This window comes from Haliaeetus albicilla, chromosome Z (genome assembly GCF_947461875.1).
Source record: "Haliaeetus albicilla chromosome Z, bHalAlb1.1, whole genome shotgun sequence".
Classification (NCBI taxonomy): Eukaryota; Metazoa; Chordata; class Aves; order Accipitriformes; family Accipitridae; genus Haliaeetus; species Haliaeetus albicilla.
In genome coordinates this window covers 65,705,482-65,730,443 of record NC_091516.1, presented here as the reverse complement: position 1 = coordinate 65,730,443, position 24,962 = coordinate 65,705,482, and the positions used below count along the sequence as shown (strand labels likewise).

At 38.0% G+C, this 24,962-nt stretch overlaps 1 protein-coding gene across 1 annotated transcript in view; it reads left to right on the top strand.

The window, feature by feature from the left end:
* Positions 1-24,962, top strand: part of EDIL3 (EGF like repeats and discoidin domains 3) — a 269,327-nt gene that overhangs the window by 183,314 nt on the left and 61,051 nt on the right. The window contains exon 6 of the mRNA XM_069777348.1: positions 7,742-7,923. Coding sequence (XP_069633449.1) covers positions 7,742-7,923 — 182 coding nt within the window. The remainder of the gene's footprint in view (positions 1-7,741; positions 7,924-24,962) is intronic.

The window sequence follows — 24,962 nt, the reverse complement described above, 5'->3', positions numbered from 1 at the left end:
TATGAATTTAACTTATATAATATCAATGTAAGTTAATTCTTGTAAGAAGTTTTTTTACTGTCACTCCATAATTTCTGTTTTATTCAGACTAATTTTAGTAGTGTTTAAATGCCTATGAATTATGTAAAACTGGTTAATGTCACTACTCAAACATGGTAGAAACACTATTTTTAACAGTGCCAAATTGAAATGTAAAAATAATTTTTCCCATAAAGATTAATGTATTTCTATATGAGAGCTTAGCAGAGGAGTTTAAGAAACTAAACTCCTACTGCAATATAATTTAATTTTTTAAAATAAATTCATAACTGTTGCTTGAAAACAAAATAAAATAAAGATAACGTCTATCAGTGAATTGTTGAATGCTGCAATTTGAATAATGGTATAAACTCAGAGAAAGCGTTTTGTATTTGGTAGTCAGACAATAGTGCTTGTCCTCTCTGAAATCGCCATGGAGTGATAGTAGTTTTCTGCTGTGGCTGTAAACTGGCCATATGGTGCACCACGGTCAAGCTTCAGCCAATCGTTTTTCTGGGCTCTGAATTGTCCCCTGGATTTTGGGTTGTGCCTCCAGTTAGTCCCATAACCCATACAGCAAGGACAGCTGTGCTCCTTCACACTTTGTGCTACCCCATGTGCTTGGTGTAAATTGTGATTATTTGGTATCCCCAGGTAGACGAGAATAAGAGAGGAGACAGATATACTAATGGCTATTTTAAGAATAGAATAGAATAGAATCAGGACAAGAAATAATAAATGGAATAAGAAAGATTCAAGTTGCACTTCAGTCAAACACCAAATGAGATTGTTGAATGTTCACTACTGGAGCTTTTGAAAAAATGCATTCAGCAAACATTTGTCAGGAATGGCATGGCTGTAATGGAGCTGACATGTCTTGGGATAGAGACTTTTCCAGATTATTTGAAGCCGTGGTTTTCTCTGATAGGGATCCATAAGCAGAGTGTCTTCATTCTGGAAGTCCTCTTCCCAGGCCAGCTCCATTAAAAGCATTTTGAACATGTCTAGGGATGCTGTCAATAACATTAATGTGATGGAGCTCAGCACAAACACAGCAGCAACAATCACTTCTTGGAGCAATACTAAAAAACTGCTTTTTCTGATTACAGCTTTGCAGATGGGAGATTTCAGGTGTTGCCTTCTTTTTGAGTTTAAGAATAACCATACTTGGTCTGATGACAGTCCAATAGCCCTGCCATGGACAGTGATCTGAAGTGAATGCTTAATGAACGAGTGTAAGAAAAGGGACAAGAACTAAGTGATCGTTCTCCCATTGTATTTTCCCAGCTTCCAGCAGTCTTCAGTTTAGGGAGCTCCTAAATCAGAAGTTGTATCTTCCTTTAATTTTATTCCCATTGGATAGGTCCCCTCTTCAACTGTGCTGTATGTTGCAGTTCCCCAGACATTAATCCCTATGCTTTTTGTGGGGAATGTACAATCCTATCCATTCTGCTCTAAGAGCAGAATGGAGAAACTGTCAAACTAGAACTAAGCAAATTAGTCCTGAATAACAACCCTCCATCTCAGACACAGCACTATATAACAAAGACATAATCTGCTTTCAGTGTCTGAGCTGTCATCTCCATATGCTTCTGTGCTATGCTGGAAGTATAAGTTTTTGCAGACTTGCTCAGTGTAGAAAATCCCTCTGGATGTCCATCAGAGGAATGTGAATCCTACCTTGGGGTACCTGCAGACCGGTGTGGGAAAATGCTTACAGTCAGAAAGCTGAAGTCTCTGTGTGAAGGAACAAGAAGAATAGGAGGCTGAAGCCTAGATTGCACAGTGGGGAGCTTATGCATGTATCAGCATTAATTACTGCAATATCAGTGGTCATCTGTAACCTCATTGTGCAATGGGGAAGTCAGCAATTGGGGACCATCGTGTCACTAAAACCATGAGAGGGTCCACTGACACCTCTAGTAGGAAGGGAGGCTGTGTTGCCCAGCCACCTCTCTGCAAAAGCACTTTACATAGTATCTATAAAGAAGAGAGGATTTGAGCTTTATCCTGTCATGGTCGTGAAAAAACAAGCCCTACAAGAACATCGTTTCATACATTGCATATGTGTCGGCACTTTAATAACAGACTGCTAAATGTCCATATCCATCTGACCCGCTCCTGTAAAAACAAATTCACTGTTATCTGAACAGAGCTATCCTTGACAGAACAAACTGGGCAAGGATGTGTGGGTGGCAGGAGGAACAAGAAGAAGAAATAGGAGGCTGAAGCCTAGATTGCATGGTGGGGAGCAGCATTAATTACTGCAATATCAGAGGTCATCTGTAATCCCATTGTCAGGGTTTATGTTCAGCACAATTACCGTGCTATGCTAAACACAGCCAGAGTAATCTCACTCCAGAAAATGAGGTGCTTGGAGAAAGACAGGATTGCAGATGTCTAAAGCAGATTTGTTTTCTGCCTGCCTTCAATTTTGCATCTGTTTGTTTTGATGACGTTAGCTAGACACAAACCAACAGAGGAAATGAAACCTATATATTCATGCTGCAAAGTCAGGCATGTTTCATCGTCACTAATGAGAAATCTTCTTCTTCTGTTCACAGAGGCATAATCCACACATTTTCAAGCAATTTTTAAACCATTTGGAGGTTTTGCTTAATTTGTGGACTGACATAAATGTAGAAGTCCAAATTAAATATACTCAAGTAACATGTTTACCCAGTGCTTTCGGCTTATTATCTCCTACTGTAGTAATTCTTTATCTTAAAATGGTTTGTCCTTCCCTTATTAGAGGGTAAATCAGTGACATATTTCCCTATTCCAATTTACCTCTGAAGCGATATCAATGTAAAACACAGTAAGCTGTCATCTTCTATTTCCTTTTGCACAAATATTTTTGTTCAGCTGGAGGGATTTATTGTCCTAAGAGATAAGGGTGAAAATGCAGAACTCATCTTTTGTCTGGGGAGCTATTTGATCCCCATACACTTTGTCTACAAGTGAAATCTGGACTAATGATCATTGGCTTTGTGGTGCAAAATGGTGCATAACGTTTCAGATCTAGTTAAGTTTGAGATTGTAAAGCCTTCAAGGCAGTTTCATAACCATGCCATCTTCACATGAGTTGGTGAGGATTCTTATGAGAACTGAAAAGATATAAATGAATCCTTCACTTTTCCTGTGTTGTTGACTTTTCCCATCCTTCACTGGATCCATTCACAGGTGTAGCTTATTGCTACACCTTTGCATTTTGTCATCTTCATGGACAATGGTGCATTGTGGGCATACGTTTGTATTTGACAAGAACAAGAGAAGTGTCAATAGGGTTTTATTTAGTGCATACCAATTGTCACTGTAGGATTAAAAACAATATTGCTGGAGTTAGTATTTTGCTATTTAATGACACTAAAATAATAGCTCCAGATAACAAAATCTTCCTTGTGAATCTGTATCATGAACCTGTCAAGCAGCTTTTTAGTTGCCTTTTTATTTTTTTTACTTTCTTGCATCAAGCTGATTGTCATACCCCAGTGTGTCAGCATTAACTAATAAAAATGGTTTTCTATTTAATGGCTGATGTTGACCAGACTGAATGGTACAGTCACTAGAGTGATATTATTACTCCCTTAGAGAATGCAGTTTCCTAGGCTGTCATGATTTTTGTTAAATGAACTGTGGATTTAATCGAAGCAGATGTGTAACAGCAAAATATAATATAGCTTGTACTTGTTCTGCAAAATATGTATCTCAGTTTTATTTAAAAGACAAACAATCTCCAAAAGCTGTATTTGCTTGTTTTTTTCATTGTTAGTAGTCAATGGCATATCACAGCCCTTAAGCACTAAAAGAAATAATTGTTATCTTAACTTGAAGGAAAGTATTGTTTGTGTCTCAAATTGACTATCTCAAGCAGAAGCTAGTTTGTAACCAGTCCTTTACTGATATAACATGTTTGATGGAACCAGAAGTAGGTTATTCAGCTAAAAGGTTTTGGGCAAGGTAAATTTCTTAGGAATTTGAAGTGTGATAGCCCCACTAGGGCTTTTGTAAGGAGAAAGCATGACTCACAAATCTATTGGATTATGTGGAAGAAATTAATGAGCATATGGCTAAGGGCAGTCCATTTGCTGTGTGGTATTTGACTACCCAAAAATGTGTTCAACTATTTCCTTCTAACTGATAAAAGAAAGTAAATTGAAAGGTTTTCTTGTAGAATAATGCCTGATTAAAGACCTAAAGGGTGGGTAAGTGGGCAGTTTTAACAGTGGAAGGAGCTTACTCACAGAGTCCTAGCAAAACTTCCGCTAGTCCTGGCTGTTCAATAAATAAGAAAGACAGCAAAATGTTCTGATAATTTAAGAAATGTACTTCACATTATTAAAATGGACTGAGGATTTTTAAAAATATCTTGAAATACGGATTGACTTGGCTATGAAACAGGAGGATAAATTCAATGTGGTCAAGTTCAAGGTAAGACTACTCAAAAAAACCCCCTCATGACCCATGTGGAGGTATCTTACATCTCAGGATGAGATAGCCTTGGGGGGGGCTTCCTCCAGGCCCATCTGCCAGGGCTGTGCCTAGGCAATTGCTCAATTCATCAGCACTGCTATGGTCAGAGTAGGATTGCATTGCAAGTTTTGTGGTTTGGACCTGCAAGCAGGTCTTGAGCAAGATTAAGTTTTAGCTTAATCCAAGCTTCCCACCTCATGAGAATGATCTGATGTCCTTCAGGGAGGTAAAAAAAGATGGTTCTCTAAAGACAGATCTTAGTGGTGTCTACATATATATTATGTTGTAAGGCTAATATTGTTTAGAAATTATTATTCAGTCTCATGTTTCCCACACATCTCATGTTGTTATGCCTGAACTGAACACCAAAGTAGAAAGTATCTCTGATGTAGTAGTTTTAGTTTTTAGGAGTGGTAAATTTTGTGTTTAACTCACATTGAAAAGCTGGCAAACATGACAAACCAAGACTGGAACTGCAATTAAAATAAGAAGCTCATACAATGAAGTACCTATTCTCTGAAGGTAGAGATTTGCTTTGGATTTCAGGAATAATCCTCCTAAAGCTAAAGAAGGTAAACACTTCTGACTATATATGGTCACAGCTGACAAAGTGCCATCAAGTGCTGCACTTGCTAATTTAACTGCCTTCGATTTAGAAAGGAAAATTCACCTTTCTCTTGTAAGGAATTCACACATATTTCAAATACCATTTAATGCATCTCAAACAAGAACTAACGTGCCTTCAAATCAACTTTCCACAAAGTTCTGCACTTTAAACAGAGGCTGATAAGCAAAAAAAATGGACATCCACGTCTCTTCCAAGTCTGCCAAAGCTGGGATGTCTATAGGAGATCAAGGGTCTTGGCATCAAATGCATGTTCTTCTTTAGAAAATTATCTGCTAAAGCCCTTATTCTGGACCCCACTCAAAACTGGCCCTGATACATCCTCGGGCCCTGTCCTCATGCATGCATTTTTCCCGTTAGGTCACAGAATAATGCCAGCAGGACTGGCAGGGTCCTCATCCCTGTGCTTCTTACCACAAGGAGACAGAATACAGCTGCATGCTCTACATCTGTATTAAAACACCTGCCATGCCTCCATGCCTCCTTTTAGGCTCTTTTGGAAACCTCCCTTCTGTTTCTCACATCTCTATTTTAAAGTAGTTATCAATTCAAGATACCAGCTGTTAGGAGTGGTTAATTTCACAGTAAACTGGAATCAGTCCTGTATGTATGTGTGTGTGTTTGTAAGCTACACATACATATAGATGCACCTGTGTGCACTTGTGCACTTTCTTTTCCATTATGAAATGACAGAGATATTTCAGTAAGTAAATTTAAGGAACTTTTGAAAATATGCAATTTTCTTAGAAAGGTGGAGTAGTTGACCTCTGGCTTGCAAGCAGATATGGCAGTTTATACACCAAAGGAGTTTATTCTGATTACATGGAAAGATTTCAGAAACAGAGCTAAGATTTGACTAGGTCTTTCGATTTTTAAATAACACTCGATAACACAATGAAAAATGACACTTTTCCAACATATGTAGGTTTTTTTAATACATCCAATATTGTTCCTGTCTATGCTGGTGACAAAGAATTTGTTTTTTTTCTGGCACTACTACGCACCTGGCACAGCAGCAGGAGAGAGCTGCATTTTGTTGTATTTTGTGCAGCCTGAACAGAGTTATTAGTCAAGTGCTGAATGCACCACCTTTATTGTTGGGTGATACATGATACAGAAAAGTAGCGCTAGGACTTTAGATTCTAGCTGAGCTTTGTGGACTGTTAAAAATGTGGATGAGATCACTGTATGGTGCAAGTCAGTCATTAATTTCAGTGAGGCCAGGATTTCATTTAGGCATATCCTGGAATTAAGCCAATTTTTGCATTTAAGAAGGAACACATTCAGAACCCCACCTGTGTGGGGATTTGGGTTTATCTTTTCAGAGTGCAAGCACATGCTCGTCTATGGGCCTTTCTCCATAATCAACTTAAAACTGCAGTTTAGTTTATATTTGTCTCCATTATCAGTGACACACAATACCTGGGGATTGTATTGCCAGTGACTCCCAGCACTGTCTCCCTGCCTCAGCTTCTGCCAAGAGGAGCAAATTGCACTGGTCAGTTTTTCTTCTCTGTACCTTTAAATTAATGAGGAATTAAATTATTTCTGACTTCCTGCCCATGTGGTGTAAGGAATTCATAGCAGTACCATTTCAGAGTTCATTCTTGGGTACTGCTTGAGGTGAAACACTGCCAGGCTTCTGAGAAAACCAAAAGTGTAAGTAAACATTTGTCCTGTTGTGTTCAAAATTGCTGAAGTGCAGTTGACCCACAAAGCAGAAGGTCTTTTGGGCAACTGAGCAAGATTGGCTGCTACAGTAGTTCCTGCAATTAGCTTCTCTTTATACTTTGCATCAGAATTGAGTTGAGAAAAAAAACCCTCATTTACCTAAAAGTGTTTGGGGGTATTTAATATTAAGTAGGTAGACTGCTAATCACTTGTATATAATGAATTTTGAAAATTTTCTCTGTTTGGCTTGCTTACAATAACTGAATGTTCTTCCTGTACCCAAATGGAGTGGCTTCAGAAAAGAATGTATGCAGAAATGTTTTGACTTTAAAAAAGATTATGTCTATATCAGGTGAATAAAATAATGATGAATACCACACATAAAATTATGAACACATGAACATTACAGTTAAATACCTACTTTGTGGCTTGCTGATTAAATGTATAAGACCTGTAACTATTTTTAGTGTAACTGAAAATATCATGTGTCTAGTTTCATATTTCTGAAGATAGCTGCAATACAATTTGTAGTGTATTGGCTAAATGCTAACCTCTATGGCAAAAGCAGCAATATGGAGTTTTGCAGTAATTACAGAATTTTAAATTTGCTTTTAGTAATTATTTCAGTATTTGAATCTAAGGATCATTCTCTTTCATTGTATCCATAAAACCCAAACTCACAACTCTTCAGATAGAAAAAAAATAAAAGAAATTGAAAGCTTAATCTATTTCATTAATTTTGCAATGGGAATAGTTATTTGCAAGCAATATTTTTGTACTTCTCTTTTTTTCATTTCTACAAAAAGATGCTACTCAAGTGCTTTAAATCTCTTTCAATAATGTATTTGACATCACATTTTGGAAACTGTATTCTATTTGTAATTATAGCCACTTGGGACCCAGAGGAGTTGATCATTTCAGTTGCATTCATTTCTTTTTTGTTTCCATTTGCAGGATGCTCTGGCCCACTAGGGATAGAAGGAGGAATTGTGTCAAACCAACAAATTACTGCATCTTCTACTCATCGAGCTCTTTTTGGACTCCAGAAATGGTATCCATACTATGCACGACTTAATAAGAAGGGTCTTGTGAATGCTTGGACTGCTGCAGAAAATGACAGATGGCCGTGGATTCAGGTAACAGATGGAGCTGAGGAGGAAAAAAATCTCCTTGATGCAATTGCCAGAGTCACTTAAGAAACTGATGAAGACAAGTGGTAAATTAACAGCTAGATTCTTATTCACTGTCAGAAATGTAGCCTAGACTAAAAGGGACTATTTAGTTGTGAAATAATAATAATCTTGACTTTACAAATACAAAAATCTTTTTATTTAAAAAACGTGTGCATATGTTCCATTGTGGCTTTAAACCATGGAAGCAAATTTATAAAGACTTTTTTCAAGGAAGCTGCTTTCCACATATGTTAGACTTGCTCGTTAGGTCCTTAGTAGCATTTCCCAGCAATATCTCTTGGTAGAGATACTTTGACACATGCAGCCTTCCTTGGGCATCATTCTAGACTGCTTTAATGTTGTTTTAGCTGTACCAGAGCCTGCAGGAATAGTCTGTCCTCTCTGCTGAGCTGCTCTGGGCACACAGGTTAAGCATTGTGTGCATCATACTGGAAGCAACAAGAGCTGTTTTAATTAAGGTTGAAATAGCTGTTAGTTCAGCCACATCTGTGGGGCTGAAAATACACATTTTTTCATTCCCACTCAAGGATATTGCTAGAATGATTCAAATAGCAGTGCCCTTGTTGTGGACTGGATTTCTCTGTGCCCAGCAAATGACTTCAGTAAGAGTCATGAAGCAGTGAATATGAAGTCCTGTGGCTGTATTTTAATGAAGGTAGTGATTACCTACTGACTGCTGTAGCTTTTTATTTTTATGGTGTTTTCTTTTCATGATACATGAATTGGGCTAAGCTTTGGCATTTTCAGCTGTTAGCTAAGAAAGTTGATGTTATATACTTTTGGGAAAACCTTTTGCACTAATCAGTGTAGTCAATATGTGAAGAGAGTGCTTCCCTCCTAGTGAACCCACCACAAGAGTAGCAAAAGATGGTACTTGAGCATCTTGTCTACCAGCACCAAGTTAAACTGTCTATATGTCCCTCAGGTGTGTCAGACACACTCTTCTTGAAGTTACCTTTGTGTACATGGCATAATTTTTGTTCATATTCAAGTTTTTGTGCTGACGACCATTCACGATTTTTCTGAGCGGTTCCCAGATATGTGGGGGAAAAGCATGCAGGACTACCTGTTCGTTTTTCTTGTTTGGAGAGCAGGCACAAAGCACTATTTGATGAAGTTTTCTGAAACTGGTGTGGTGAGAGTGCTGGATTTTGTCAGTTCTGAAAAATGAAGCTGGTGTTACTATTTGTTATTCACTGCAGGGTGAAAACACAAAGGCCCTTCAATGTATGTTAAGTCAGTTTTCTTCCACGAAGACCAGAGGGGTCAGGAAGTCTCTAAAATTTATACATTGACAAAGAACTGGAAAGACTAACACTAAGGGACTTGAGCAGAATATTTCCACAGGAGTAGAAAGCTAATGTAACTTTAATGGATAATGAAAAAGTCAGTGTTACAGTAGCTTTTGGTCTGCTTTAGAGTGTGGGCTTTATTACATGAGCTGGAGAAAAAAACTCAAAATCATTTAGCACTGGCCCCCTAGACATGTCTTTACTAGGAGATGAACTGGATGGGGATGGCTAATGCTGTGTTGCTTCTGCATTTGTACTTGGCAAAGTCACCACCCACCGTGGAGGCAGCTGTCAGACAGCTGTGCATGTTTCTACCCAGAGCAGCGTTATGTCTGCCTTGGACTTTGCTCCCAGGGAAGTCTTCCCTTTGCTCTTACCTGGAAGGAAGGTTGGACCAATGAAGAAAACGTGTCTACAAATCTCAGCCCATGGCATCGGGTTTCAACAATTTGTTCTTTTTTGGAGTTAATGACCTAATCTAGGTGGTGCCAATCCCATGCAGGTTTTTCTGTAATTTTGACAGCCATAGTATGTAAGGACTTTCTAGAAGCTAATTAAGTTATATGATTAATGTGTACTAAGGACCTAGTAATCCCTTCTTTTTCCTCTCATTTTTCTTTTAAAATATACTTTGGTCTATAATTTTCACAAAACTTGCTGAGTATTTTATTTTTCTTTTTAGTTCAGAGCAAAAATAAAAGTAGTCTTTGTAATTTAAAAATGGAAGTTTAAATCTTGAGAAGATTTTTTTTTTTTCCCTTTTCTGAAGACTTTTCTCCTTAAAACACCTGGGAACAGAAAATCTAAATTTTTTTCAGGGAGATGATACTTGTAGAGAAAAAGTGCTTTTTAGTGTTCTGCAGAAACCCTGTTTTGATTTGGCAAGGACACAGACCTCCACAAACTCACACTTTATGCACTGCATAGTAGTTCTTTACATCAGAGCACTGCCTTGTTCTTCAGGCATGAAATACACTCTAAGAGACAGACACTGCCTGACCCTAATATGGGTGAACAGTTTCTGTTGAGAGAAGAGGAGAAGCAGAAATCCCACATCTTATTTTGGCACAGCTTCTGTAATGGCCAGGGAGATACTTCGTAAGCATTTGTGGAAGGTTACAAAAAGTCAGCCCACTCTGACTTGTGCTGCTAAGTTTCTGGCTACCTTGCTTCTGGTCTTGTGGGAGAGATGCTCCCTCTAGCAACAGCCGACTCTGAGTTTTTACTTTCTTTATCGTGTCACCAGCTTCTTCCCAGATCCTAATGTGAGGGGTCTGTATATGGGACCTTTTCCATTTTGGTCTGCGTGACAAAGCAGCTGGTCCAGAAGATGGCTCTGGAAAAACGGTGTGAATGTTTGGCAGAGATTAACTGGAAGGAAACCAGAAACTCCATTTTTAGGAAATGTAAAATAACATTTAGCACAGTGAACCTGAAGCAGTAGCCTGTTACCCTCTTATAGTTTCTAATGCTAGATAAATTCTAAAGGAAGCTGTGTATAATGGGCAAAGTCCCCCAAAGTATAATTATGTACAGGCCTGTAGCTATTTTTGCCTTGTTCCATTATTATCAATTTTCTTTGTCATTTAATTTCTTTATTTATATGCAGCTTGGCAAATGAAAGGTTTGAGTGCTTTGCTTATAGCTCACTTGTAATGAGTGCAGAGTTTTTTTCTCTAATCTTTCAGGTGTCTGACACACATGAACTAATTAGTATGCAATTTCATTTTCCTGCATTCTCCCAATGAACTGAAAATTGAAATTGCCATTTTAAATTACACTGTCAGCACATAATTAGTAATGGCACTACAATGCTTGTAATTGGCTTGTGATTTAAAGGGTCAGTGACCATGTTTTTGAAAGCAAATTAAAGTCGGAGTAAGTCATATCTGCCTTTTAAAGTTCTGCTGACCTCTGTTTCTCCTCATAGGTTGGCTGTGATAAAATAGCACCTGTATACTGTTTACCACTTTATTAGTGACACTAACTTTTCATGTTTCGAAATATAACAAGAAAAAATCCCACACTTCTATTTTTCATTAATTTTTCCTGAGATATAAGCAAAATGGTCACTTTGCCTGTTCCGTTAACAAGTCTTTTTTGTCAAAACTCTTTTTTTAAGAGAGGACTGGTTTCTCTTTTCCCTTTTTTCCTTCTGCATTTATGGCTTTAAAATATGCTGTTTCTTTTTATTCTGATTTCACTTCATCTCTACTCCTTCCTTGCACATATCTATATTTTTCTATTCACACGTATTTTGTCAAAGCTGTATGGAGCAAAATAGAGATGGCCATGGGCAGGATTGTTGTTTCTGTTACCTCTTTACCATATCCAATGTCATGATAACTGCTAATCTCTAACAAACTGCTGGCAGGACCTTCTAAATGTTACTCCTCTCTAGTGATTTCTAACCTAGGGATCTGTGCCTATGCCTTTACATTTCTTCTCTCCCAGTTTCACCACCCAAACCTAGTATTTCTTAACTCATTTTTCCCCTTTCATGACTGGTTTCCATTTTGCTTCCATAAAATATTACCCTTTTTTATATCACTGCAGTTATTACCCCTGTAATACACAAAGAGTTAAGCCATGGTGGATATGCCAAAAATGCACAAGCTGAAATGTTGTGAAGAACACTGTAAGACAAGGTAGAATAATTCTGTATAACTAGCAATGTAAGGACTGGCCTACATTATCGAAATCCAAAGTCAGGCATTTAAGATGTAAAAGTAACTTTGGAAGAAGGATGGATGTTGAGGAACCATGCTCAGGGATAACAGAGCAAGGCAGGTGAATACTGTCCCGTAAGATAACAGTCTTGCTCCTTTAGTCTTTTGGAGTAGGTATGGTCTTTTTGTTCTACAAATAATACCAGTGCCATGGGTTCTTGGTCAACAGGTGAACCTTCCTAAATGTTAAATTTGCCCAAGAACAGTAAGACATACCACCTAGGTCAGGGAGCCTGGAGTGGAGAAGGAGCTTTGGTGCCTCCTGCCACTGCATCGGCAGGGTGGGTGGTCAGTGTGCCAGGGGGTCCTAAGAATATTAACCTAAGAAATACATCATGGTCTTAGAACAAAGTAAGAAGATTGGTAAAGGCATGGAAGAGGTATAGGGTAAAAGGTATCAGATTTAAGGCTAGACAGCAAAAGTGTGGGTATGCAGTGAAGCCTGGTAGGAAGCATTACACAGCAAAGACTGGTATGGTTCGCAAGATGATGTTTCGAGTCAGGAGGGGTCAGGGAAAGTTTTGATTAAGGAAAGGATGGGGTAAATTTGATTTCCTGGTCCTGGCTGTAGCCAGTCGATTAAGCAAGGAGAGGAAAAGATCAGTGCCTGCTGGTTCCCATGCAGTTGCTGCTGTTTCACCATGACTGAGCTATCACATCTGAGAACAAGAGATCCCTTAACTTCTGCTCATCTCCTGAGCATGATTGTGGAGAGGATCCCTGCCTGATGATGCAAAACTTTTAATGGTGCACAAGAGACTACCACCTCTTTTTTAAGTGCTTTGTGGTCTTTTGGACATGGAAATTGTTTTTACAAGGTCAGTATTAATCCACAGCCACCAAGAGCAGATTTGAGCATACCTTGTATGTGGAGAATATTAAGAAAATGAACTAATTACTGTGTATCATACCACTGTGTGGGAGCTATGATTGAACACCTGAACTGTTGTTGGAGACTGTTGTATATAAATGTAAGTTATTAAATAGAAAAATAAAAAAGCTATTTTGTTATCGCTCATTAAAACAGCAGGAACCGTTTCTCCAGAGACATCAGTGTGGCTATGGATTAGTTCTTAAATAAAATATTCAAATATGTAATTTTATTATTGTGAGAAGGAGGATTCTTTTACAAAACAGCTGGACTGCTCAGTTCGGTTGCAGAATCAAAAACTGGGAAATAAATTTGGTTCAGGATGAGTACTTGCCTTTTGCCCCCCTAGTTTTTATTGCATACAAAAATATCCAAAATACTTAGTTTAAGGTTTTTTTCCTCTTCAAATAATTCATCCCTTTCCATCTCTATTTCATTTTTTTATTCTTTTTTGGGGTCAATTTTTGAATGTCAAATGTGATTTCAAAATGGAAAAACGAGAAGTCTTATTTAGAATATATGAAAAGAGTATTCTAATTCTAGCCTTTTTCTAATTTCTTCCTTAAATGGCTTTTCTGAAACTAGATGCTAAAGTTCAGCTGAAACTCCATATTTTGAGATTGTCCTGGTTTCAGCTGGGATGTAGTTAACTGTCGTCCTAGTAGCTGGTCCAGTGCTGTGTTTTGAGTTCAGTATGAGAAGAATGTTGATAACACTGATGTTTTCAGTTGTTGCTCAGTAGTGTTTAGACTATAGTCAAGGATTTTTCAGCTTCTGATGCCCAGCCAGTGAGAAAGCTGGGGGGGGCACAAGAAGTTGGCACAGGACACAGCCAGGGCACCTGACCCAAACTGGCCAACAGTGTATTCCATACCATGGGACGTCCCATCTAGTTTAGGAACTGGGAAGTGGGGCCAGGGAATCACCGCTGGGGGACTGGCTGGGTGTTGGTCGGTGGGTGGTGAGCAATTGCCCTGCGCATCATTTGTACATTTCAATCCTTTTATTACTACTGCTGTCATTTTATTAGTGTTATCATTATTAGTTTCTTCTTTTCTGTTCTGTTAAACCATTCTTATCTCAACTCATGAATTTTACTTTTTTTTCCTGATTTTCTCCCCCGTCCTATTGGGTGGGGGGCAGTAAATGAGTGGCTGCGTGGTGCTTAGTTGCTGGCTGGGGTTAAACCATGACAGAGATACAACAGTTTGATGGAAAAGGTGCCCAACTTCTAACTGGTAATTTGAATATATTAGTATTATATAGTATAGTATATATTAGTCCAAAATAAAATACATTGGGTTTATTTACTTTTACCTTCTCAGTGCATCTGTTTTAAGTAATACTTTTTTAATAACTTTGCACAGGTTTAAGAAAATTTCTTCATTACATTTCTTGAAACTGAGTAAATAGTCTTCCTGTAGAGACTCTTAATAAAAAAAGTGATCTGTGATTGAAAGGGATGTACCCCAGCAGGTTCAGGGTAAAATTTTTCCCAAGCCACTGTGCAATTTAGAATTTTAAGGTCAACTAAGTACAGTTAGAGTCACAAAAATCTAGTTCTTATAAGGCTTGTTCCCACAGCAGAAATCAGAGTGATTAATTAGGGATCAATACATTGGGTGTCCCTTGAAATGCATGGAAATGTCCATTGCTTTAGAGGACGTGCACAGAGTCAGCGTGCTACATGGGTGATGGCAATGTTCTTCCAGAGAAAACGAAGCATGAGGGTCTTTCTTAAGTATTGCCCATACACAGCATTCACTAAAAATATATCTGAGGACTAAATAGTGTATTGATGTGCTCTTGGATATGATGTTTAAATTAAGATAGTTTAAAATCAGCAGGGTAAGATAAGAATTGTGCAGCACAGTGATTAGGATACTTGTGTGAGAGAATCTAAATTCTAGTTTCTGCTCCAGAACCCATGTTGGTACTTTATTGAGTGATTACTGAGAACACTTGTCTTTTTTCTCTTTTTAAGTCTAAATATATTGGGATAATGTTTCTGGTGGTTAGAATGTATGTTTTTATTTGTGGCTTAATTTGTTTTTTACACAAGTGTCTCCTATCTGTGGTTTCAATCCCACCTCCAGTGCTCAGCCTTACATTTTGGGGGCTTGCAGTCCCTAATACTGGCATAGTTAATTGTGTGTCTGTGAATCTCACACACCTAATCATAATTACGGTGACACACAAAAAATGTACTTATAATACTTTCTAAGTTCCACTATTCTTATCCCAAGGCAGGAATCAATAAAGTGTTGGGTTTTTTTCCTCCAAAAAAAGGCAAGGAGAAAAATTAGCAGTTTGCACATCAAGAACTTCCAAAGGGCAAGTATACACCAGGTGATAGCTATTTGCTAATAAAATGATAAAACCCAAAATACACAGAGGTCTTGCAGAACATTCATTCAAACATCTGTTAGTAAAAGCTCTAAGCAAACTACCATCTGTCAAACCATTCATTTTGTCAAAGTTCATTTCCTCATTCATGAGTACTGTTGTAGTATCAGCTTCCAAAAATACCTGTCATCATAGATTAAATATTTAATATTACTTATTATAGCTCTAAGCTTAGTATAATGTGGCCAACTGAACCTTAAGAAATACAATCTCAGAGTCATCATGTAAGATGACTTGAACCATATAGAAAGACTTAATCTGCTAAGTTAAATGCTGAAAAAAACTATTAAAGCTCTGCATTTTTTGTCAATTCTCCAAAATTTGACTTAATATCATAGGAGGATTTCCTTGGGGGATATTGATGAGTGGCAGTAAGTGAAAGCCCTTGGCAGGGGAGAACAGAAACTAATAATGAAAGTTGCAGTTGAATTCTCTCAAAACTATCCCACGTAGGACCTTTGAACTGCAGGAATTAGGAGAGATCTTCAACTAGGCAAAGTCTGCCATAAGTTCACTGACTTCAGTGAAATCAATACCAATGTCTGCTGGCTGCAGATCTCCCTCAACGTCTATACATTTAGCTTACAGGCTAAAGATATAATTTATGTGCTCAAAACAGACAAGAAAACAAAAGGACTGGGAGCCTATTTCTTAGTGTAATCATCTAGATACTCCTGCGTGTCCCATATCTTGGTATCTATTTGATATCATCTTATAGCTCCTAGTTTCTTTCTTTGTACACACAAACACCCACGCACAGATGTATTCAGACAACTTTTGACTGAGGTTTTGGATACACAAAAGCAGTCAGTTCAGAGTTAGCATCCCCATGGCAACTGAAACTTGATGCTGTTATGAACACTATCCATAACATGCTCTGTCAGCCTGCATGCCAGCTTCCCTTAATTACTCTATGTAATATGGCTGAACGACCAAAGTACCAGTACTTTTAAACACATTGTTTCATGCATCTGTAACACCATCTATTTTGACTTAATGGTTTTCCCATTTACCATCCTGATATTAAAAGTAATCAAACCAGCAAGAGGTGACACACCGAAATGAGCAAATGTGTGTCCATCTGGTTTCTCGCATCAGTAATAAGTTGCATGTGGAGATGCCCCAGCACCTATATGGTGGCTCACCAGCTGTAATAGAGTGATGTGTGGGTGTCATAGTCCTCCTGTGGGGAGGACAACATCTAAATCTGTAAGATGATACTATGCTAATGTGTGATATTCAAACAAGTCATATTTTATTTTGTAAACACTTTCAAAACCGGAAAACCAAACAATCCTCACTTACAGTTACTCTTCTGCTAGGCTTGACTTCTAGAAAAAAGCTGTTTCAAGTTACTTCTTTACAGCTAAGGTTCAGGAAACAAAGTTCAAGAAAAAGTAAAATTACATACCAATATATTAAGATTTTTTTTATGTCGTACAGAGGCATGTATATACACTTAAGCTCTGTGCCGATGGCCCCAGAGCAGTACCTATATGCTGAGTTCACATGGGTGTAGGTAGGTCACAGAAGTGCACAGCAATCAGAAGAGTGAAAATAGAGGCAAAGCCTTGGTACAACTCTAGCTGTGGAGAAGCAAGCATGTGGTCCCCAGCTGCACCTCCATGTTTCTCTGCTATTTTATAGCTGGTGGAGAAAAGTTACTCTTTTATATGGGCTATTGGAAATATGGGAAGTCACCAGCATCATGATACTATAGCAGAAAACAAGGGCTAACGTAAACTCATACTGCTTGACCTCCCCTGGAAATGATTACGTGTGCTTGTCATCTCAAAGACCTTCAGTGGAACATCAACTCTGTAGACTGAAAAATAGGAGTGCATTTTACTCTTGCATTCTTAGAACCTTCTTATTCCATGAGTGGTTAAGATGAAGAGACATCGTTCAAGTCTTGAGTCTTTCAATGAAACTTTTCAGATTTTGAGGATTTTTTCTTTGTCTGTTGCAAAACCAAGAAACATTTAATGTTTTTAATCCAATCTAGTGCCTGCCAATTTTTGTAGAAGGAAAAAGTATTTTGAGGAAAAATGCAGACATATTTAAAATGATGGGAAAGTCTCACTGAAGGGTAACTTTTGTGTTTATATGTGTCGTGGTTTAACCCCAGCCAGCAACTAAGCACCACACAGCCGCTCACTCACTCTGCCCCTGCCTTCCCCGCCCCCCCCCCGCCAATAGGTCAACTTTTTTTTCTATTGATTCTTAATATCATAATATATATAAATATATATATATAATATATTATGAGTCTGTTTGTTGTGATTCAACCAATATTCAGCCAATTTCTTAAGGTTGAGGAGGCATTAATCATTTGAGCCAACTTTGTGTTTTCTGTAGTAGCATCTGTGGGTGGAGAAACCATTTGAGTGTCATAGTCTTTTCAGCAGTCACACAGCCTTCTGTCCCTTGTGTGCTTACTAATCTACCTCTTTACTCCACTTGTGTCCATCTAAAACCTTGGCCTCTCTCCCTACACAACCAGACTCATAGCAACTAACACATTATTCCCAAAGGTGACTATGTTGGAAGGATTGCTTTCACATACTCCCATTTTCCCATTTATCTTTCTCCCACAAATTTTATCACAACATGAACACAACTAATTATGAGCAGCATTAACAGACTAGTCAGAAGTCCTAGTTACAGCTGGAACTTCACTGTGCTTTGGGTCCTCTATAAACTGACAACTAAAAAGACTCTGCACTAAATAGGCACGGTCCTTGCAGATACATGGGTAGGGCAAAAGGATGGTATGGTCAGCATGATAAGCAGCATAAAGCCAGCTGTGGCTGCCAGGCTTATTGGAAAATAAAGTTTTAAGTAGGTATATGATGATTAGGATTATCTTGACCAAGGAAGAAAGCTGGTAAAGATGTGTATTTTATGATCAGTGTTATGAAATTTGAAATACTGCATTGTGAGTTATTTAGCAACTGAAAAGACCATTTCATTACTGGCTGCAGAAGGGTAACTGAAGTGTGATAGCATGAGAAGTAGTTACTCACCAGGAGTCTGCAAGCACAGATCTACTGTGTCACTTGTTCTTCATGGAATCCTTGCAAAAAATCCAGACCTTTTCTGAATAGTGGGATTTGCAGCATCTCCCAAAGCTGATGTAGCCAGGATTACACAGGAAAGGAAGTCTGCCCATTGCACAGCCCATGACAATCATGTCCTGTGGAACCACTCTTCAGGTAGACTCTTCCCCTTCCTTTACAGTAGTAAACAGTATAACTTCTGTAGATAAGCTGCACAAAAAGAAAGACAAGCTAGAGAAGTATGGTTAAGAAGCACTCTGTGCAAGTTGTTTCTGCACCATTTGATAGCACTATTATCACTTACTGGGCTTATTCTGGTGGAGGAACTAAGTAGCTTTAGTTTCCCAGTGTGTTAAAATAAGCTGGGAATGTGCAGTGATCACAGAACCCCAGTAGGGATCTCACAGTGCCAGGGAAGTCTGATCTCCTGTGTGTTCCCTGCTATTTCAGTTTTTGGTTTAGCTCCCATCTTTCAGTGGGTGGGTTTAGTTCCAGGTTCAGCTTTAATATTCAAAACTAATTAAGAGAATTTCTTCATCTGAGCAACAGACATGTCATTTTCTAGCACATTTCCTTCTTACTTAACATTTCTTAGTTTGAGAAGATACATAGGATCTAGACAAAGCCCACTGAAGTCAGAATTGGGAGTTCTTCCCTGTAGTCCTTGTTGGGCTTGAGGGCAGGTCATATTTGTTATCAGAATTTTTACCAGAGTGCATCTACCAAAGTGCCTTAAAAACAAACGGAAAGGATGCAACAGAAAGTACCTCTGAGTTTTGCAATGGGCACATTAAGAATTTTCCCTGAGTGTATTTTCATGGTGATTTTAATACTGTAGCTTTTGAATTTACTTCTTTTCCCTGAAGAAGAGGGTTTTCATGTAGGATTAAAAGAAAAGTGCGGGTTTGTTTCTGTGACCTGAGTCTAACATCCTATCTTCTAACCTCTATGAGCTATTGATCAAAGCTCTTTTACAAGTGGAAATACATATAGATATTTTCTCTGACATTTTTATTTACACATTCTTTGACCTGATACTTTAGGAAGTATTCTAGACATTTTGGGGAAGTACCTTCTGGGAGACATTAGCATGTCAAAGACAGAAAGAGTATTCACAAGTTCATAGTATATGAAGGAATTCATAATAGCAATAAATGACCTTAGTGTTTCTTAGCTAACCTTAAACTGCAGGTAGTTAATACCCATTTAATCAATACTTTGTAAATGAGATGAAATTTTACAGGGCTACAAACCTCTGAACAATGTGAGATTGATTATGGGCCTCTTCTTGAGATGACAGTCTAAACATGCCAGTATTTGAATAATTCATATCATCCAGTTAATGGCATTCATAACAACTACCTTTGGGACTAAAATAATGACTTAATAATACGAAGAAACAGACCAAGCAAGTTTTTAGTCTGTCTAATTATGTAAACTCTCTGAGGCATACAGTGAAAGTTCTCAACAAAAGCCAAATGAAGTGAGTGCTTTTTGGTAATATTCATAACATATGCTCCTCCGTATTAGCATTACATGGGCCAAACAATCCCTGTACTTCTGTTTTCCATAGAATTAGGTTTTAACCTATAATATTCTGATCTTTTCACAGAAAGGCAAATTAAATTAATGGGCCAATTTCCATCTCTGATCCAGCATGCCTAACCTGAAGCACATAAATAGTCTTATTGAAGATAGCAAAGGTGATGAGTTGCTTTTAGATGGTTGTCTGGGGCTAAGGTGTAAGTGAGTACAGGGAACACCTGAGAGAAGTTTGTTGTTACCGTAAGGTGTGATAGACTGGCAAGGCTCTCTGGAAGCAACAGTATTGGGAGGATGAGTTTGCAGAGGATTTAACAGCAAAGTTGTGAAGGACTTTGCTGGATCTGCATCCATGTAAGCGGAAAAAAAAGGGGTTGGGATCAGAAATAACTGAGTATTTAATTAGTTTGTCTGCAAGGTGAAATCCCACAATCACTTTAGGAATTATTATTTGTGAAGTGAACTCTAGCAAATGACCATGTTAGTTTTCCTAGACTATCACAATTATAAGATAAAACATGTCAGCTTTTCTCCATGTAATAAACCTCCTTCCAGAAAGGCAGCAACAGCTGGAGTGCTACCATGGATAAATCACTGTGTTACCTAATCTGGATGCTAGTTAAAACACGTATCACTGCTACTGTGCTGACTGCATTAATGCCCTCAACTAAATCCGGAGAAGCTCTGCTGACAGTGCTGATTAGGAGAGTAACAAAAAGCCATAGACAGGCAAGATATATGAGCACCTTATGTCCAGGTGCCAGCAATGCTTTGCAACAGGGAAGATAATAGTGACTGACCTGCTCTGACCTTTCTGCACCTCATCACATGCGGAGTCCTGCTCTGCAGCCCCTTGCTCTCAACGTGACATCAGGATGAAACAGCAATGTTCAGTCGTGTTCGGGGCCTCTAGTGCTTGAAGTCAGAAGATGAAACAGGGGAGGGAGCTTTCAGGCTCACTAAATTTCCCAGTATTGAGGGAATCATGTCAGTTTACTCCTTTCCTGAGTTTATTACAAACATTTCCATTGGCAAGTGTCCCTATTTTTCATCACAAAATGTTTCTGTGGGTGCTTTCTATCTAGCTTTATCAGAATTATGATTTTTAAAAAAAAAAAGACAAAAAAATTAAATTTCAATCCTTCAAAAACTGATGAAATCAGCAGGGAAGAATTTCTGTAATAAATCTTTGAATGCCAGTATAACTTTGATCCCTTATTCAACCCTATTTTTATATGAGTAATAGTGAGTATTAGTAAATATATATATATATATATATGTTGTGCTAGAAAAGATGGAGAATTATTTATAGCAATGCTATTGTATCTTATAACTGAAACAGGTAAACACCATAGTTCTTCATAAACTGCATTTCTGTTTATGAATGAAGGCTCATGTAAAACTACATTTATAGTCTCAAAGACCCAACATTTCATGAAGACTTTAATCTGAGCATTTCTTGGAAGCTTGCTCTTAAGATATACTTCAGACAAACCTGTTCTGTATGAAATGTTAGTGGTGTTATTGCTAATAGTGCAATAACAAATGAGGGGAATATGTTTATGTATTCCGGCCAGGAGCATCACATATGGTGTCTTCCTAAAGTCACTTCATCTTCTCATGCCTCTTCTCTCCAGTATGTAATAATGTAGATGAGACAGGTGCAACTGATTTTTTTTTTTTTTTTTTGTCAAGTACATAGTTTCTGCACGCTGAATATACTATTTGATCACAAATCGAAAAGGAATATGAACTTATTCTACTGGTGCTGTCCCTAATCTCTGCTGTTTTCTTACATTGACGTATTACAGTCTTTTTCTCTACAATTCTAAGGTTTGTTAAACATGCTGGGAAGTTATTTTAGGTTTTTCTTTTGTGGAGCCTTTTGGACTATTAAGGGAAAACAAGCATGAAGCAGTTCCCTCCAGTGTTAAGGTCCTACATTTACTCAGACCTAAAAGTGAAGCTGCACACACACCATGCAGATTTGCAGGACTGGTTCTGAATTGCCTTTGAAAATTATGCACTGTACAATCTATGGGAACTCATCAAATTACCTTGTTCATACTGCCACTTTCTCTTGGGAAATTTTTTTTTATTTGTTTTATTTCCTTTCTGATACAGATTTTTTTCAAGTTCCAGTAAAATATTGATTGGCTACATCTTCATCAGTGTAGAAAACTGAATGATTTAGCATCCTGAAACAGATTTGTGTGAGTCATTGCAGTCAAAAACATTAGTACACCAGTGAAGATTGTTTAATGCATAATTACTCCTACAGAATCAGTGCTGAGATGAGGAAACATGGCATGCTGGTTACTTTTTCCCCTCCTGTTGAAAGAGGCCATGACTCTATAATCTGCTGTGATGATAAAAGTGGTCTAATCATGGAGTCAAGATGATTGTGGTGGTTGAAAGGAACAAGGTTAAAAGAAATTTCAGGGACTGCTGGGAACTTTTTAAACTGATAGAGTCAATTTTATTCCCCAGCTCCTGGGCATACACCACACTCGAGGGAGTATGCCTCAAGTGATTTTCTCTTTATGTAGTTTTGGCTATATGACATAGTATAGAAAGCACCGAGTAACTGGCAGTACATGAATTCAGCCTTCAACAGTGTATACAGCAGGGACTCCGAGGTACTGTATCTTGTCCCTCAGCACTGTCTATTAACTTGAGCTGAGTGCCATGCCTGGGCTCTAGCTGAGCTTTTTGCAATATCAGCATGGTGACTTTGCATCATCCACCATATACTGTGTAGACATAATCTGCTTTTTGTAGCATCAGATTTAAATGAATTGATGTGAGATTACTGGCTTTTTTTACATGCAGTTTTACCTGAGTGATTGAGTGTTCATCATTTATTCTAGCCCCAGAAAACTTCCTCATTGAAATGCAAAACCTGTGTAAAGCAGATTCCATCACCTGTAGGTGTTAATCAGCACCTTACCCAAGTTTCATAAAATGCTTCATGCCATGAGGATGTAGGGCAATGGGCATCCTTGGATCTGCTTGTGAACATCACAGCCAAATCCTTGACATACGTTGGGTGAATTAGGTCCTGTGGAAGTTGCTGGATCCAGGAGTCCCTCTGAGCTGGGGCTGAATGCAGCTCCATGGACAGGGTCTGAGTGTCAAGTCTGAATTCATTACTCAATCCTAAATTTATAGGGCTCATAGAACTGATCTGTCCCTTTTTTTTTTTTTTTTTTTTTTTTTCCTGGCTGTAAATAGTTTCCTCAAATTTTTGTGCAAGTATCTTCTTCTTACAAGGTCCTTACCATGCATTAATACTTAAATTACTGGGGTAAATCCCTCAAAATACTATTGATCTTCTACCATCCTTGATTTTTTCCAGTTAATCTAGGTAATGATAAGGGTTTCTTTAAAACTGACTAAGCTATTACCTTTTTTAAAAAGATATGTTAAACTCTTGTTCTTATCCTAGTGACTTTCACCTCTTTGTTTGTTTTAGAACACAGTCACCCATGTAATTAGAATATATAACATTCTGTCCTAGATCTGAATCCACAAAGCAGAGCTTCCTAAGCTGTTTTTCTTCACAATTGCCACAGAAAAACACCTTTGAAAATGCTTTTAGTGCTAAAGGAGCTAGTTCACATTTCACATGGGGAACTTTGCTGCCTACTGAAGTACATTAAGTAAGAAAGATTTCAGCACCTGCTTCGTTGTAGTCATTGCAGAGTTGTAATATTTTGAGTTTTGCTAAGCTCTGACTTGAAAAATTTAAAACACATAAAAGAATTCAGACACAAAGGGCCAGTTAATTCCTGGCATATCCATATGCACTGAAAGGAGCTACCGCAGGCGTGACGTTAGCCCCATGGGGATTTTGTATGTAAGCAAGGTGCAGGGATTTGAAAGAGGTTTTTTCCCCCTTCACTGGGATTTTCTTGCAAACACTGACAGAATATATAGACCTAATTGCAAAACACAGTATCCTGTTTTTATTTCCTGTGTTATATCAAGCTCAATACTCATTAGAGCCAAAGCTCAGTTTGTGACTCAGAGTATGGAGACTGATCAAGAAAGCCTCTAAAAGAAAAGATTCTGTCTGCTAAAACAGAGAAGTAAATAAAATTGTATAGCTTATATGTACAGATACCCAGATAAGGGTATAGAGCAGGCTGGTATATAGCAGAAAAAAGGCCTGCTTTTTACCTCCTGAAACGCAAAGAACACAGGTTAAACAGCATGCGTATAAAATGAGTATTTAAATTCTTTTTGTTTCGTTTTTTTGATTACCTGACCAAATCTTCCCTTCATTCAGTAGGACTTTTTTTCAAGTTTGAGTTTCAACTACAGTATTAAACTCTTTGACAGATTACCTTTGGGTGGGTTTTTTGTCATTGTTTTGCTTCTTGGAGTGTAGTGGTTGATTTGTTGTGCATTAGAGATGGAGGCTGGGGCATGGAAAGGAGCCAGTGTGGGAATACAACATCCAGTGGTTAAAGCCATGGTTTCATTAGAAACTACTCTTCCTGAGTAAACAGGGGAAAAAATTTCTACATAAATTCTCATCCAAAAAAACTCCCTGAGATTATTATCTGGAAAAACAAAGATTGGGAATGAAGCTGAAAGAATATTAGGTATATGCATAACTGGATCAAAGACAATTTATTTGATGTTGCATTGTATCTTCCTTTTCCCAAACAGTGAAATGTGAAGATACTACTAGTCAGTATATGCAAAAGGCAAACAATGAATGACTGATTACTGTTTGACTGTGCTTTCTAATTTCTTTTTGGTGATGGTGTTCACTTAATTATCAACAATTCTGTAAATATATGAAAAATTCCACTTGCCTGTTTAATATTCTTAAATTCCATATAGAGAGTGAAATCTGCATAAGAGACTTCCAGAAAGCTTTATGTCTAGCTGGTTACTATTCCATGTAGCTGCATTTTTAAATATAGTTAGGGGGCTGACAGTAGTCTCTGGAGCTGTCCTCTTACAAATATAATGTGTCTTTTTTTTTTTTTCCTCTGGGAGACCTGGAATGGGGGAAAAGAAGGTTTCCCAAGACTGTAAAAAGGCATGAAATCTCTTCTTATTTATACCT